This window comes from Oncorhynchus tshawytscha, unplaced genomic scaffold, assembly GCF_018296145.1.
Source record: "Oncorhynchus tshawytscha isolate Ot180627B unplaced genomic scaffold, Otsh_v2.0 Un_contig_1368_pilon_pilon, whole genome shotgun sequence".
In the NCBI taxonomy this organism is placed as follows: domain Eukaryota; kingdom Metazoa; phylum Chordata; class Actinopteri; order Salmoniformes; family Salmonidae; genus Oncorhynchus; species Oncorhynchus tshawytscha.
Window position 1 is genome coordinate 175001 of NW_024609717.1, and position 15000 is coordinate 190000.

General features: G+C 53.8%; 1 protein-coding gene across 1 annotated transcript in view; it reads left to right on the forward strand.

The window, feature by feature from the left end:
- The first annotated feature begins 4727 nt into the window (after nt 1-4727).
- The window catches only part of LOC121845625 (collagen alpha-1(XI) chain-like), a 92414-nt gene continuing 82141 nt past the window's right edge, over nt 4728-15000 (forward strand). The window contains exon 1 of the mRNA XM_042317212.1: nt 4728-5370. Within this exon, the coding sequence (XP_042173146.1) occupies nt 5265-5370 (106 nt within the window). The 5' untranslated portion in view covers nt 4728-5264. The remainder of the gene's footprint in view (nt 5371-15000) is intronic.

Consider the following 15000-nt stretch of genomic DNA (forward strand, 5'->3'; position numbering starts at 1 on the left):
CAGCATCATGTCTGTGTCAGCACCATGTCTGTGTCAGCATCATGTCTGTTTCAGCACCATGTCTGTGTCAGTCAGCATCATGTCTGTGTCTGTCAGCACCATGTCTATGTCAGCACCATGTCTGTGTCAGCACCATGTCTGTGTCAGACAGCACCATGTCTGTGTCTGACAGCACCGTGTCTGTGTCAGCACCATGTCTGTGACAGACAGCACCATGTCTGTGTCAGACAGCACCATGTCTGTGTCAGCACCATGTCTGTGTCAGCACCATGTCTGTGTCAGCACCATGTCTGTGTCAGCATCATGTCTGTGTCAGCACCATGTCTGTGTCAGCACCATGTCTGTGTCAGCACCATGTCTGTGTCAGTCAGCATCATGTCTGTGTCTGTCAGCACCATGTCTATGTCAGCACCATGTCTGTGTCAGCACCATGTCTGTGTCAGCATCATGTGTGTGTCAGCACCATGTCTGTGTCAGCACCATGTCTGTGTCAGCATCATGTCTGTTTCAGCATCATGTCTGTGTCAGCACCATGTTTGTGTCAGCACCATGTCTGTGTCAGCACCATGTCTGTTTCAGCACCATGTCTGTGTCAGCACCATGTCTGTGTCAGACAGCACCATGTCTGTGTCAGCATCATGTCTGGCTTCCCAAAACTTTAAAAAAAATATATTTTGTCTCTCACTGTTTCATAATTTTCCTTTCATTCACAAGGGGCTGATTGATTGTCACCGGAGAAAGCATTCGAACGAGCGGAACAGCGGCCCTCTGTCTCTATGTGTAGGACATCTATCTGATGCTGTCTGCTCAGAACGAGTATGACATTGTTACTCCCCGTAGCGTTGAATGCAAGGGAAGCCAGGGAGCATTTGGCTTCCCTTGATAAACAGTATGACATTGTTATTCCCCGTAGCGTTGAATGCAAGGGAAGCCAGGGAGCATTTGGCTTCCCTTGATAAACAGTATGACATTGTTGCTCCCCCCTTAGCGTTGAATGCAAGGGAAGCCAGGGAGCATTTGGCTTCCCTTGATAAACAGTATGACATTGTTGCTCCCCCCTTAGCGTTAAATGCAAGGGAAGCCAGGGAGCATTTGGCTTCTCGTTATAAAAGAGAATGGAATAATGGCCAATCAGCGCTGAGCTAAACTAAGCTCAACTGTGACTAGTCGTGGCGCCCCAAAAAAAGTGTCAAGGAAAACCAGCTTGAATTTTATCACAACAACTTGAATTGTTGCATCTCGTTGTGTTGTTGTCTTCCGGTGTCTAGCTAGCTAGCTAACATTGGCCCTTTCCTAAATTAGGGATTTGGACTTGTGGTTTTACGTCATTCTCCATACTGGCCAATGACTATAATGGCGATTCTGACCCAACTATAGATTCATACATTGTGCCTCTGGCCTGAGAGGATGGAAGTTGAATATGGAGCTAGATGTAAAAGGCTAATGTTTACTAGCTAATTGTTGCATGGGGAAATGAAGTTAGAATAGCGAGCAAACATTTTAGCCAGGTAGCCAAGGACAACAAAAAATGTAAAGGTTGTACTGTATGGCAGAGTGATGGACAGTTTCATCAACATGACAACGGGAGGATGGCGTTGGCGTTTCTCTTCAGGTAGGGTGAGTCACCATGACAACGGGAGGATGGCATTGGCGTTTCTCTACAAGTAGAGTTAGTCAACATGACAACGGGAGGATGGCGTTGGCGTTTCTCTTCAGGTAGGGTGAGTCACCATGACAACGGGAGGATGGCGTTGGCGTTTCTCTACAAGTAGAGTTAGTCAACATGACAACGGGAGGATGGCGTTGGCGTTTCTCTTCAGATAGGGTGAGTCACCATGACAACGGGAGGATGGCGTTGTGTTGTTGTCTCTCGGTACAAGTAGAGTTAGTCAACATGACAACGGGAGGATGGCGTTTGGCGTTTCTCTTCAGATAGGGTGAGTCACCATGACAACGGGAGGATGGCGTTGGCGTTTTCTCTTCAGGTAGGGTGAGTCACCATGACAACGGGAGGATGGCGTTGGCGTTTCTCTTCAGGTAGGTGAGTCACCATGACAACGGGAGGATGGCGTTGGCGTTTCTCTTCAGGTAGGGTGAGTCAACATGACAACGGGAGGATGGCGTTGGCGTTTCTCTTCAGATAGGGTGAGTCACCATGACAACGGGAGGATGGCGTTGGCGTTTCTCTTCAGGTAGAGTTAGTCACCATGACAACGGGAGGATGGCGTTGGCGTTTCTCTTCAGGTAGGGTGAGTCACCATGACAACGGGAGGATGGCGTTGGCGTTTCTCTTCAGGTAGGGTGAGTCACCATGACAACAGGAGGATGGCGTTGGCGTTTCTCTTCAGGTAGGGTGAGTCACCATGACAACGGGAGGATGGCGTTGGCGTTTCTCTTCAGGTAGGGTGAGTCACCATGACAACAGGAGGATGGCGTTGGCGTTTCTCTTCAGGTAGGGTGAGTCACCATGACAATGGGAGGTTGGCATTGGCGTTTCTCTTCAGGTAGGGTGAGTCACCATGACAACGGGAGGATGGCGTTGGCGTTTCTCTTCAGGTAGGGTGAGTCACCATGACAATGGGAGGATGGCGTTGGCGTTTCTCTTCAGGTAGGGTGAGTCACCATGACAACGGGAGGATGGCGTTGGGGTTTCTCTTCAGGCAGGGTGAGTCACCATGACAACGGGAGGATGGCGTTGGCGTTTCTCATCAGGTAGGGTGAGTCACCATGACAACGGGAGGATGGCGTTGGCGTTTCTCATCAGGTAGGGTGAGTCACCATGACAACGGGAGGATGGCGTTGGCGTTTCTCTTCAGGTAGGGTGAGTCACCATGACAACGGGAGGATGGCGTTGGGGTTTCTCTTCAGGTAGGGTGAGTCACCATGACAATGGGAGGATGGCGTTGGCGTTTCTCTTCAGGTAGGGTGAGTCACCATGACAACGGGAGGATGGCGTTGGCGTTTCTCTTCAGGTAGGGTGAGTCACCATGACAACAGGAGGATGGCGTTGGCGTTTCTCTTCAGGTAGGGTGAGTCACCATGACAACGGGAGGATGGCGTTGGCGTTTCTCTTCAGGTAGGGTGAGTCACCATGACAACAGGAGGATGGCGTTGGCGTTTCTCTTCAGGTAGGGTGAGTCACCATGACAATGGGAGGATGGCATTGGCGTTTCTCTTCAGGTAGGGTGAGTCACCATGACAACGGGAGGATGGCGTTGGCGTTTCTCTTCAGGTAGGGTGAGTCACCATGACAATGGGAGGATGGCGTTGGCGTTTCTCTTCAGGTAGGGTGAGTCACCATGACAACGGGAGGATGGCGTTGGGGTTTCTCTTCAGGTAGGGTGAGTCACCATGACAACGGGAGGATGGCGTTGGCGTTTTTCTCTTCAGGTAGGGTGAGTCACCATGACAACGGGAGGATGGCGTTGGCGTTTCTCATCAGGTAGGGTGAGTCACCATGACAACGGGAGGATGGCGTTGGAGTTTCTCTTCAGGTAGGGTGAGTCACCATGACAACGGGAGGATGGCGTTGGGGTTTCTCTTCAGGTAGGGTGAGTCACCATGACAATGGGAGGATGGCGTTGGCGTTTCTCATCAGGTAGGGTGAGTCACCATGACAACGGGAGGATGGCGTTGGCGTTTCTCTTCAGGTAGAGTTAGTCACCATGACAACGGGAGGATGGCGTTGGCGTTTCTCTTCAGGTAGGGTGAGTCACCATGACAACGGGAGGATGGCGTTGGCATTTCTCATCAGGTAGGGTGAGTCACCATGACAACGGGAGGATGGCTTTGGCGTTTCTCTTCAGGTAGGGTGAGTCACCATGACAACGGGAGGATGGCGTTGGCGTTTCTCTTCAGGTAGGGTGAGTCACCATGACAACGGGAGGATGGCGTTGGCGTTTCTCATCAGGTAGGGTGAGTCACCATGTTTTTTCTACTTGCATGAACGCATGCACACGCACACGCACACTCAAATCAGAACCATGGTCAGCCACATCATATTAAGCTTTTGTTGATTGGACTAAATATTTTGTTGGTATCTTTTAGTTGTCACTGTGTTGGACGAAGCAGAGGGGATGTGATGATGTTGAAGAGGTGCTGGAATAGTGGAGGCTCCTGTTTTCATGTAGCCAACGTGTGTTAAATATGTACGTTGAAAACATAGATGGTAAAAGCGCGGTGTGTGTAACTAGTTCCACAGCCTTCTTTAGGCGCTCAAATAATCATTTCTAGTTGAGTGAACATATCAGACAATTTGACCAAACACATCATTTTAAGTTGACTGAATGTTCTGAAGTTGGAGATGAGTTTGACCAAACACATGTTTAGTTCACCACTTCAACACTTGGACTGGAAATTATTAACTATAACTATATAATAATTAGTTGAAACAACAAGATGTGTTTTTACAGTGAAGGAGGCAGGTAATAAAGATGAAGTAAGTTCATTTGGTTCCTTGTATTTGGTATTGAACCAGTTATAACATCAACATAATGACCTATGTCATGAGCTAAAAACTGTGAGAGAAAAAGAGAGAGAGAGATTTGGTGCCAAAGCAGTTAATTGCTCATGTTGATGAACGTTTGCATGAGCTCGTTCCTAACACACACTATGAGCCTGAACTTCAACAGGCACGAGACAACCGTTTGTTCACCGCAACAACTCTGCTCCCTGCACGAGACAATCTTCGGGGAGGGAGGGGTCAAAGGAAGAGAGAGAGAGACAGAGAGAGAGAGAGAGAGAGAGAGAGAGAGAGAGAGGAAAGTTTGAAGTTGGCTGGTTGCAGTGGGTGAAAGAATATAGTTATTTTTTTCAGGAGGAAATGAATATTAGGAATTGCTTGTTATTTCTTTGTCCATCAGAAGGATATCATATAACCAGATAAGAAAGAGAACGAAAAAGAAAGAAAGGGAAATAAAGTTTAAACGTTTTGATGGATTTGTTTCCCTTAGGTCAAACTATTTCTTAACAGAAGTTGACTTCGAACCGGATAACAGTTATCGGGACAAACCAGTTCCAGTCTCTACCGTGTGCGCGCATGATATCATTACCCCAACAACCGGGTCACTGCGCGCTCCCAGACATGGACGCAGGTCCTCTCAGCAGCGGATAAGCACACGCGCTGTACCCGCGCAGTCTCGAGCCTCCTAAGCACGGGTGTGTGTGAGCCCCGTGGAGCTAAACGGTGGAGCCGGGAAGGGAGGTATCGGAGCCAACCGTACTGGACAGTTCCCGGTTTACCGAGAAAGACTTTGAGCAACGAGATGGACCGAATATGGAGATCAACGCCCGGGGCATCGCCTCCCCTCCTCCTTCTCCTCTCCCTCCTCTCCATCACTGTTTTTCACGAGGCGACAGCGGCACAGGCAGGTAGGTGATCTCATCAGCGTGTTTATTACCTTTATTAACAAATACATCCCACATAGACTTAATAACAGCAAGAGCTCTATTGACGGTCCCATAGAGGATACATGGAGTAGGATGGAGTAGGGCTACTGACACTTTTACTTTTGTATAATACACACACACACACACACACACACACACACACACACACACACACACACACACACACACACACACACACACACACACACACACACACACACACACACACACACACACACACACACACCTGGTTTGGGCTTGTTCAGTTGCAGGGCATGCCCCTGGGGTAGGCATGTGCTCCATTCCAACCAACTATCCTGCTCAAATCCCTGGTATTTGCCAAACAACCCGGAGCCTGTAGGTCTACTATAACCTGGTGTTATTGTCATCCAAGAGCACAAATACTGCTGTAGGTTTATAATTGACCTATAACTCAGTTTGGTGAGGAAAATAGGACACAACAGGCCTCTCTCTCTCGCTCTCTCTTTCTCACCCTCTCTCTCTGTCTCTGTCTCTCACCCTCACCCTTTCTCTCTCTGTCTCTCTCTCTCACCCTTTCTCTCTGTCTGTGTCTCTCTCTCTCACCCACACTCTCTCTCTCTCTCTGCAGGATTCATTTGGTGTGAGTTAACAGACCTGTGTCTCAACTTGTCTTCCATACCTGTGACTGTACTCTCAACATACTGCTGCTGTACTGCGTGTGTGTGTGTGTGTGTGTGTGTGTGTGTGTGTGTGTGTGTGTGTGTGTGCGTGTGCTACTGTACAAGAGTCAGATCTAGGTTTTCTAGGTTTTTGTCCTGCTACTGTGTTTCTGCCTCTACATTGCTTCTTCTCTCTGGGGTTTTTGGTTGGTTTCTGTAAAGCACATTGTGACAGATGAAGGCTATCAGCCTGTGACCTGTGAACTCTAACCACGGTCTTCTTAGGTCAACTCAGGTCAGAGGGTGAACCCTGGAGTCTCTCTCACACCTGGGGCTGACACACACACACACACTTCCACAACCCCCCCCCCCTCCCCAAACCCCCACACACCTGGGGCTGACACACACGCACACACTAGGCACACACACACACTTCCACAACCCCCTCCCCAAACCCCCCACACACACCTGGGGCGCACACGCACACACTCGCACACACTGCACACACACACACACACTTCCACACCCACCCCCCCCCCCAAACCCCCACACACCTGGGGCTGACACACGGTTTTTGCACACACACACACTTCCACAACCCCCTCCCCAAACCCCCACACACCTGGGGCTGACACGCACACACTGAAGGCACACTCACACTTCCACAACCCCCCCCCCAAACCCCCACACACCTGGGGCTGTCACGCACACACTCGTCACACACTCACACACACACACTTCCACAACCCTCTCTGTCCCCAAACCCCCACACACCTGGGGCTGACACACACGCACACACTCGCACACACTCTCTCACACACACACTTCCACAACCCCCCTCCCCAAACCCCCCTCCCCAAACCCCCTCTCCCCAAACCCCCCCTCCCCAAACCCCACACACCTGGTTGTCAGAGCACGACCCTGTGAGTTATGCTCATGGTCAACCTCAAGTGAAGGTCAAGTGTGTCTGAGTTACGGTTTTACCTGAAGTGGTTGAGTTGCTCTTTATGACTGACTGATCTCTTTATGTTTCTCTCTCTTAGTCTCATCTGTCTCTATCTCTCTGTCTCTCTCTGTCTCTCTCTCTCTGTCTCCTCTCTCTCTGTCTCTCTCTGTCTCTCTCTCTCTGTCTCCTCTCTCTCTGTCTCTCTGTCTCCTCTCTCTCTGTCTCTCTGTCTCCTCTCTCTCTGTCTCTCTGTCTCCTCTCTCTGTCTCCTCTCTCTGTCTCTCTCTCTCTGTCTCTCTCTCTCTCCTCTCTCTGTCTCTCTCTCTCTCTCTCTCTCTGTCTCTCTCTCTCTGTCTCTCTCTCTGTCTCCTCTCTCTAAGTCTCTCTCTCTCAGTCTCTCTCTCTCTGTCTCTCTGTCTCCTCTGTCTCTCTGTTTCCTCTGTCTCTGTCTGTCTGTCTGTCTGTCTGTCTGTCTGTCTGTCTGTCTGTCTGTCTGTCTGTCTGTCTGTCTGTCTGTCTGTCTGTCTGTCTGTTGACTGACTGATGTCTGTCTCATGTCTCTCCCTCTCAATTAAAATCAAATCAATTCAATTCAAGGGGCTTTATTGGCATGGGAAACATGTGTTTACATCTCCGTCACTCTATTTCTGTCTAACTCATTAACCCACCTCTGGGCTAGGGGGTCCACCTCTGGGCTAGGGGGTCCACCTCTGGGCTAGTGGTCCACCTCTGGGCTAGGGGGTCCACCTCTGGGCTAGGGGGTCCACCTCTGGGCTAGGGGGTCCACCTCTGGGCTAGGGGTCCACCTCTGGGCTAGGGGGTCCACCTCTGGGCTAGTGGTCCACCTCTGGGCTAGGGGGTCCACCTCTGGGCTAGTGGTCCACCTCTGGGCTAGGGGGTCCACCTCTGGGCTAGGGGTCCACCTCTGGGTTAGGGGTCCACCTCTGGGCTAGGGGTCCACCTCTGGGCTAGGGGGTCCACCTCTGGGCTAGTGGTCCACCTCTGGGCTAGGGGGTCCACCTCTGGGCTAGTGCTCCACCTCTGGGCTAGGGGTCCACCTCTGGGCTAGTGGTCCACCTCTGGGCTAGTGGTCCACCTCTGGGCTAGGGGTCCACCTCTGGGCTAGTGGTCCACCTCTGGGCTAGGGGGTCCACCTCTGGGCTAGGGGGTCCACCTCTGGGCTAGTGGTCCACCTCTGGGCTAGGGGGTCCACCTCTGGGCTAGGGGTCCACCTCTGGGCTAGTGGTCCACATCTGGGTTAGGGGGTCCACCTCTGGGCTAGTGGTCCACCTCTGAGCTAGGGGTCCACCTCTGGGCTAGGGGTCCACCTCTGGGCTAGGGGGTCCACCTCTGGGCTAGGGGGTCCACCTCTGGGCTAGGGGGTCCACCTCTGGGCTAGGGGTCCACCTCTGGGCTAGTGGTCCACCTCTGGGCTAGGGGGTCCACCTCTGGGCTAGGGGGTAAACCTCTGGGTTAGGGGGTCCACCTCTGGGCTAGGGGTCCACCTCTGGGCTAGTGGTCCACCTCTGGGCTAAGGGGTCCACCTCTGGGCTAGTGGTCCACCTCTGGGCTAGGGGGTCCACCTCTGGGCTAGGGGGTCCACCTCTGGGCTAGGGGGTCCACCTCTGGGCTAGTGGTCCACCTCTGGGCTAGGGGGTCCACCTCTGGGCTAGTGGTCCACCTCTGGGCTAGGGGTCCACCTCTGGGCTAGTGGTCCACCTCTGGGCTAGGGGTCCACCTCTGGGCTAGGGGGTCCACCTCTGGGCTAGGGGTCCACCTCTGGGCTAGGGGGTCCACCTCTGGGCTAGGGGGTCCACCTCTGGGCTAGGGGGTCCACCTCTGGGCTAGTGGTCCACCTCTGGGCTAGGGGTCCACCTCTGGGCTAGGGGTCCACCTCTGGGCTAGTGGTCCACCTCTGGTCTAGGGGGTCCACCTCTGTGCTAGGGGGTCCACCTCTGGGCTAGGGGTCCACCTCTGGGTTAGGGGGTCCACCTCTGGGCTAGGGGTCCACCTCTGGGCTAGTGGTCCACATCTGGGTTAGGGGTCCACCTCTGGGCTAGTGGTCCACCTCTGAGCTAGGGGGTCCACCTCTGGGCTAGGGGTCCACCTCTGGGCTAGGGGGTCCACCTCTGGGCTAGGGGGTCCACCTCTGGGCTAGGGGTCCACCTCTGGGCTAGGGGTCCACCTCTGGGCTAGTGGTCCACCTCTGGGCTAGGGGTCCACCTCTGGGCTAGGGGGTAAACCTCTGGGTTAGGGGTCCACCTCTGGGCTAGGGGGTCCACCTCTGGGCTAGTGGTCCACCTCTGGGCTAAGGGGTCCACCTCTGGGCTAGTGGTCCACCTCTGGGCTAGGGGGTCCACCTCTGGGCTAGGGGGTCCACCTCTGGGCTAGGGGGTCCACCTCTGGGCTAGTGGTCCACCTCTGGGCTAGGGGTCCACCTCTGGGCTAGTGGTCCACCTCTGGGCTAGGGGGTCCACCTCTGGGCTAGTGGTCCACCTCTGGGCTAGGGGGTCCACCTCTGGGCTAGGGGGTCCACCTCTGGGCTAGGGGGTCCACCTCTGGGCTAGGGGGTCCACCTCTGGGCTAGGGGTCCACCTCTGGGCTAGGGGGTCCACCTCTGGGCTAGTGGTCCACCTCTGGGCTAGGGGGTCCACCTCTGGGCTAGGGGGTCCACCTCTGGGCTAGTGGTCCACCTCTGGTCTAGGGGGTCCACCTCTGTGCTAGGGGTCCACCTCTGGGCTAGGGGGTCCACCTCTGGGTTAGGGGGTCCACCTCTGGGCTAGGGGGTCCACCTCTGGGCTAGGGGGTCCACCTCTGGGCTAGTGGTCCACCTCTGGGCTAGGGGGTCCACCTCTGGGCTAGTGCTCCACCTCTGGGCTAGGGGGTCCACCTCTGGGCTAGTGGTCCACCTCTGGGCTAGTGGTCCACCTCTGGGCTAGGGGGTCCACCTCTGGGCTAGTGGTCCACCTCTGGGCTAGGGGGTCCACCTCTGGGCTAGGGGGTCCACCTCTGGGCTAGTGGTCCACCTCTGGGCTAGGGGTCCACCTCTGGGCTAGGGGTCCACCTCTGGGCTAGTGGTCCACCTCTGGGTTAGGGGGTCCACCTCTGGGCTAGTGGTCCACCTCTGGGCTAGGGGGTCCACCTCTGGGCTAGGGGTCCACCTCTGGGCTAGGGGTCCACCTCTGGGCTAGGGGTCCACCTCTGGGCTAGGGGGTCCACCTCTGGGCTAGTGGTCCACCTCTGGGCTAGGGGGTCCACCTCTGGGCTAGGGGTCCACCTCTGGGTTAGGGGTCCACCTCTGGGCTAGGGGTCCACCTCTGGGCTAGTGGTCCACCTCTGGGCTAGGGGTCCACCTCTGGGCTAGTAGTCCACCTCTGGGCTAGGGGGTCCACCTCTGGGCTAGGGGGTCCACCTCTGGCCTAGGGGGTCCACCTCTGGGCTAGGGGTCCACTTCTGGGCTAGTGGTCCACCTCTGGGCTAGGGGGTCCACCTCTGGGCTAGTGGTCCACCTCTGTGCTAGGGGTCCACCTCTGGGCTAGGGGTCCACCTCTGGGCTAGTGGTCCACCTCTGGGCTAGGGGGTCCACCTCTGTGCTAGGGGTCCACCTCTGGGCTAGGGGGTCCACCTCTGGGTTAGGGGTCCACCTCTGGGCTAGGGGGTCCACCTCTGGGCTAGGGGGTCCACCTCTGGGCTAGTGGTCCACCTCTGGGCTAGGGGGTCCACCTCTGGGCTAGTGGTCCACCTCTGGGCTAGGGGGTCCACCTCTGGGCTAGGGGGTCCACCTCTGGGCTAGTGGTCCACCTCTGGGCTAGTGGTCCACCTCTGGGCTAGGGGTCCACCTCTGGGCTAGTGGTCCACCTCTGGGCTAGGGGGTCCACCTCTGGGCTAGTGCTCCACCTCTGGGCTAGGGGTCCACCTCTGGGCTAGTGGTCCACCTCTGGGCTAGGGGGTCCACCTCTGGGCTAGGGGGTCCACCTCTGGGCTAGGGGGTCCACCTCTGGGCTAGTGGTCCACCTCTGGGCTAGGGGGTCCACCTCTGGGCTAGTGGTCCACCTCTGGGCTAGGGGGTCCACCTCTGGGCTAGGGGGTCCACCTCTGGGCTAGTGGTCCACCTCTGGGCTAGGGGTCCACCTCTGGGCTAGTGGTCCACCTCTGGGTTAGGGGTCCACCTCTGGGCTAGTGGTCCACCTCTGGGCTAGGGGTCCACCTCTGGGCTAGGGGGTCCACCTCTGGGCTAGGGGGTCCACCTCTGGGCTAGTGGTCCACCTCTGGGCTAGGTGCTACACCTCTGGGCTAGGGGGTCCACCTCTGGGCTAGGGGTCCACCTCTGGGCTAGGCGGTCCACCTCTGGGCTAGTGGTCCACCTCTGGGCTAGGGGGTCCACCTCTGGGCTAGTGGTCCACCTCTGGGCTAGGGGGTCCACCTCTGGGCTAGGGGGTCAACCTCTGGGTTAGGGGGTCCACCTCTGGGCTAGGGGGTCCACCTCTGGGCAGTGGTCCACCTCTGGGCTAGGGGGTCCACCTCTGGGCTAGTGGTCCACCTCTGGGCTAGGGGGTCCACCTCTGGGCTAGTGGTCCACCTCTGGGCTAGGGGGTCCACCTCTGGGCTAGGGGGTCCACCTCTGGGCTAGTGGTCCACCTCTGGGCTAGGGGTCCACCTCTGGGCTAGTGGTCCACCTCTGGGCTAGGGGTCCACCTCTGGGCTAGGGGGTCCACCTCTGGGCTAGGGGTCCACCTCTGGGCTAGAGGGTCCACCTCTGGGTTAGGGGGTCCACCTCTGGGCTAGGGGGTCCACCTCTGGGCTAGGGGGTCCACCTCTGGGCTAGGGGGTCCACCTCTGGGCTAGTGGTCCACCTCTGGGTTAGGAGGTCCATTTGGATTTGAGACATCAACAACAAGTTTGTTGAAACAGGGAAGGTAGACAAACTTTGCTTCGAGAGCCTAACTGATTACACATGATCTACATTTGAACAGTTTATAGACATTCCATGTGTACATCTGGTGGGTTGAACGAAGGACATAGTTGGCTATTCTAGATGGCTGAGACTGTCACTTTTGGCTCCTCCATTTCATCTATTTGGTTGGGGAGAGCCAATAGTATCACTCGTCTTGAAGATGCCATTGATTGGTCTGATGATAATGATGTCATATTGCCGAGTCCCATATTTAATGATACTTCCTGTGGCCAAAACTGTAAAGAATAAATAAAGGAAAAATACAATGAAAACAATCATAAGAAACGGAGCCCACAGATAAAGGAGAAATCCCATAAAACCCCACAGTTACAGTTTATAGAAGCATCTAGAACTGAAACCTTTCTGTTCAGTGACATCACCTTTATTGAGACCCAAATGAACCGTATAACTTTATTGAGACATATCCCCTCGAACAAGAGAAATAATACAAGTTATGCAATTATTTTCCGTCCTGATTGACCCAGGGGATATTGTCTTGGCGAGCAGCAGCTTCCTGGACCGGTTCTGTCCTGGGATTGGTCATGGCCACCTGTACCAGCTGGCTGCTGATAGGTTGAGATTTATATGTCTGGCTGGCTGTGGTATTCTAGATGGAGACAGAGGGGAAAGATAGACAGTGTGTGTGTGTGTGTGAGTGTGTGTGTGTGTGTGTGTGTGTGTGTGTGTGTGTGTGTGTGTGTGTGTGTGTGTGTGTGTGTGTGTGTGTGTGTGTGAGTGTGTGTGTGTGTGTGTGAGTGTGTGAGTGTGTGTGTGTGTGTGTGTGTGTGTGTGTGTGTGTGTGTGTGTGTGTGTGTGTGTGTGTGAGTGTGTGTGAGTGTGTGTGTGTGTGTGAGTGTGTGTGTGTGTGAGTGTGTGTGAGTGTGTGTGTGTGTGTGTGTGTGTGTGAGTGTGTGTGTGTGTGTGTGTGTGTGTGTGTGTGTGAGTGTGTGTGTGTGTGTGTGTGTGTGTGTGTGTGTGTGTGTGTGTGTGTGTGTGTGTGTGTGTGTGTGTGTGTGTGTGTGTGTGTGTGTGTGTGTGTGTGTGTGTGTGTGTGTGTGTGTGTGTGTGTGTGTGTGTGTGTGTGTGTGTGTGTGTGTGTGTGTGTGTGTGTGTGTGTGTGTGTGTGAGTGAGTGTGTGTGTGAGTGTGTGTGTGTGTGTGTGTGTGTGCGCGCATGTGAGTTAGTAGAACATGCTTGAAGCTACCTGGACAGGTTCCTGTGTCTGAATCATTCCTCTTCTCTCCATCCCCCTCTTCTCCTCCTCTCTCCATCCCCCTCTTTCTTTCCTTCTCTCCATCCCCCTTTCTCCTCTTCTCTCCATCCCCCTCTTCTCCTCTTCTCTCCATCCCCCTCTTTTCTTCTCTTCTTTCTTCTCTTCTCTCCATCCTCCTCTTCTCCTCTTCTCTTCATCCTCCGCTTCTTTCTTCTCTCCATCCCCCTCTCTCCTCCTCTTCTTTCTTCTCTTCTCTCCATCCCCCTCTTCTTCTCTCCTCCTTCTCCTCCTCCTCCTCCTTCTGCTCCTCCTCCTCTCCTCCTTCTCCTCCTCTCCTCCTTCTCCTCCTCTCCTCCTTTTATTCCTCTTCCCCCACCACCTCTCCTCATATCCCTGTGGAATAACGGGTATATCACCTGAGCATGACATTGAAGATCATACCTGTGAGGGAGTGCATGTGTGTGAGAGAGAGAATGTGAGACGACCCAGAGTGTGTTTTCTGATCAGAGCCAGCTGATGTCAGAGGAACGGCAACATGTGGCTCACATCCCTCCATCCAATTACTCCTCCCTTCTCTTTCCTTTCAATTCATCCCTCTGTTCCCCCACATCACTGTATCCATCAGCTAAGCTTCTCGTCTCCGAGCAGAATGGGAGATTGAACTGAGAGAGAGAGAGAGAGAGAGAGAGAGTGGAGAAAGAGAGAGGAGAGAGAGAGATACAGAGAGAGAGGAGAGAAAAAGAGTGGGACAGAGAGAGATGAACAGAGAGAGAGAGACAGAGAGAGAGGAAATGAGAGGGACAGAGAGAGAGGAACAGAGAGAGAGGAACAGAGAGAGAGAGAGTGGAGAAAGAGATAGGAGAGAGAGAGAGATACAGAGAGAGAGGAGAGAAAAAGAGTGGGACAGAGAGAGAGACAGAGAGAGAGACAGAGAGAGAGGAGAGAAAAAGAGTGGGACAGAGAGAGAGAACAGAGAGAGAGACAGAGAGAGAGGAAAACAGGGACAGAGAGAGAGACAGAGAGAGAGAGAGAGTGGAGAAAGAGAGAGAGAGAGAGAGATACAGAGAGAGAGGAGAGAAAAGAGTGGGACAGAGAGAGGACAGAGAGAGAGACAGAGAGAGAGGACAGAGAGAGAACAGAGACAGAGAGAGAGAGACAGAGAGAGAGAGAGAGAGAGAGAGAGAGAGAGAGAGAGAGAGAGAGAGAGAGAGAGAGAGAGAGAGAGAGAGAGAGAGAGAGAGAGAGAGAGAGAGAGAGAGAGAGAGAGAGAGAGAGAGAGAGAGAGAGAGAGAGAGAGAGAGAGAGAGAGAGAGAGAGAGAGAGAGAGAGAGAGAGAGAGAGAGAGAGAGAGAGAGGAGAGAGAGAGAGAGAGAGAGAGAGAGAGAGAGAGAGAGATTTGTAATGTCTTTATTGTTTTGAAACTTCTGTATGTGTGATGTTTACTGTTAATTTTGATTGTTTATTTCACTTTATATATTATCTACCTCACTTGCTTTGGCAATGTTAACACATGTTTCCCATGCCAATAAAGCCCTTGAATTGAATTGAATTGAGAGAGAGAGAGAGAGAGAGGGAACAAAGGACAGAGAAAGGGAATGGTAAAGAGAGAGAGGAGGTGTAGGCTGGTAATAACAGGTTCCAGATCAGGGGCCGTACTTCCTGCTGGGGGGGTGTGTCTTTATTCTAAAGAATGCAATAACATGTCTTTTAGAGAAACAACAAAACAAGGATTCCTGACTCTGTCCCCTACATTACCCAGAAACACACATAATATCACACACACAGAAGTGCACACACACATGCACACAAGCACGAAGTGTGTATATGTGGGAACAGACCCTGTAATCTATACTGTAGT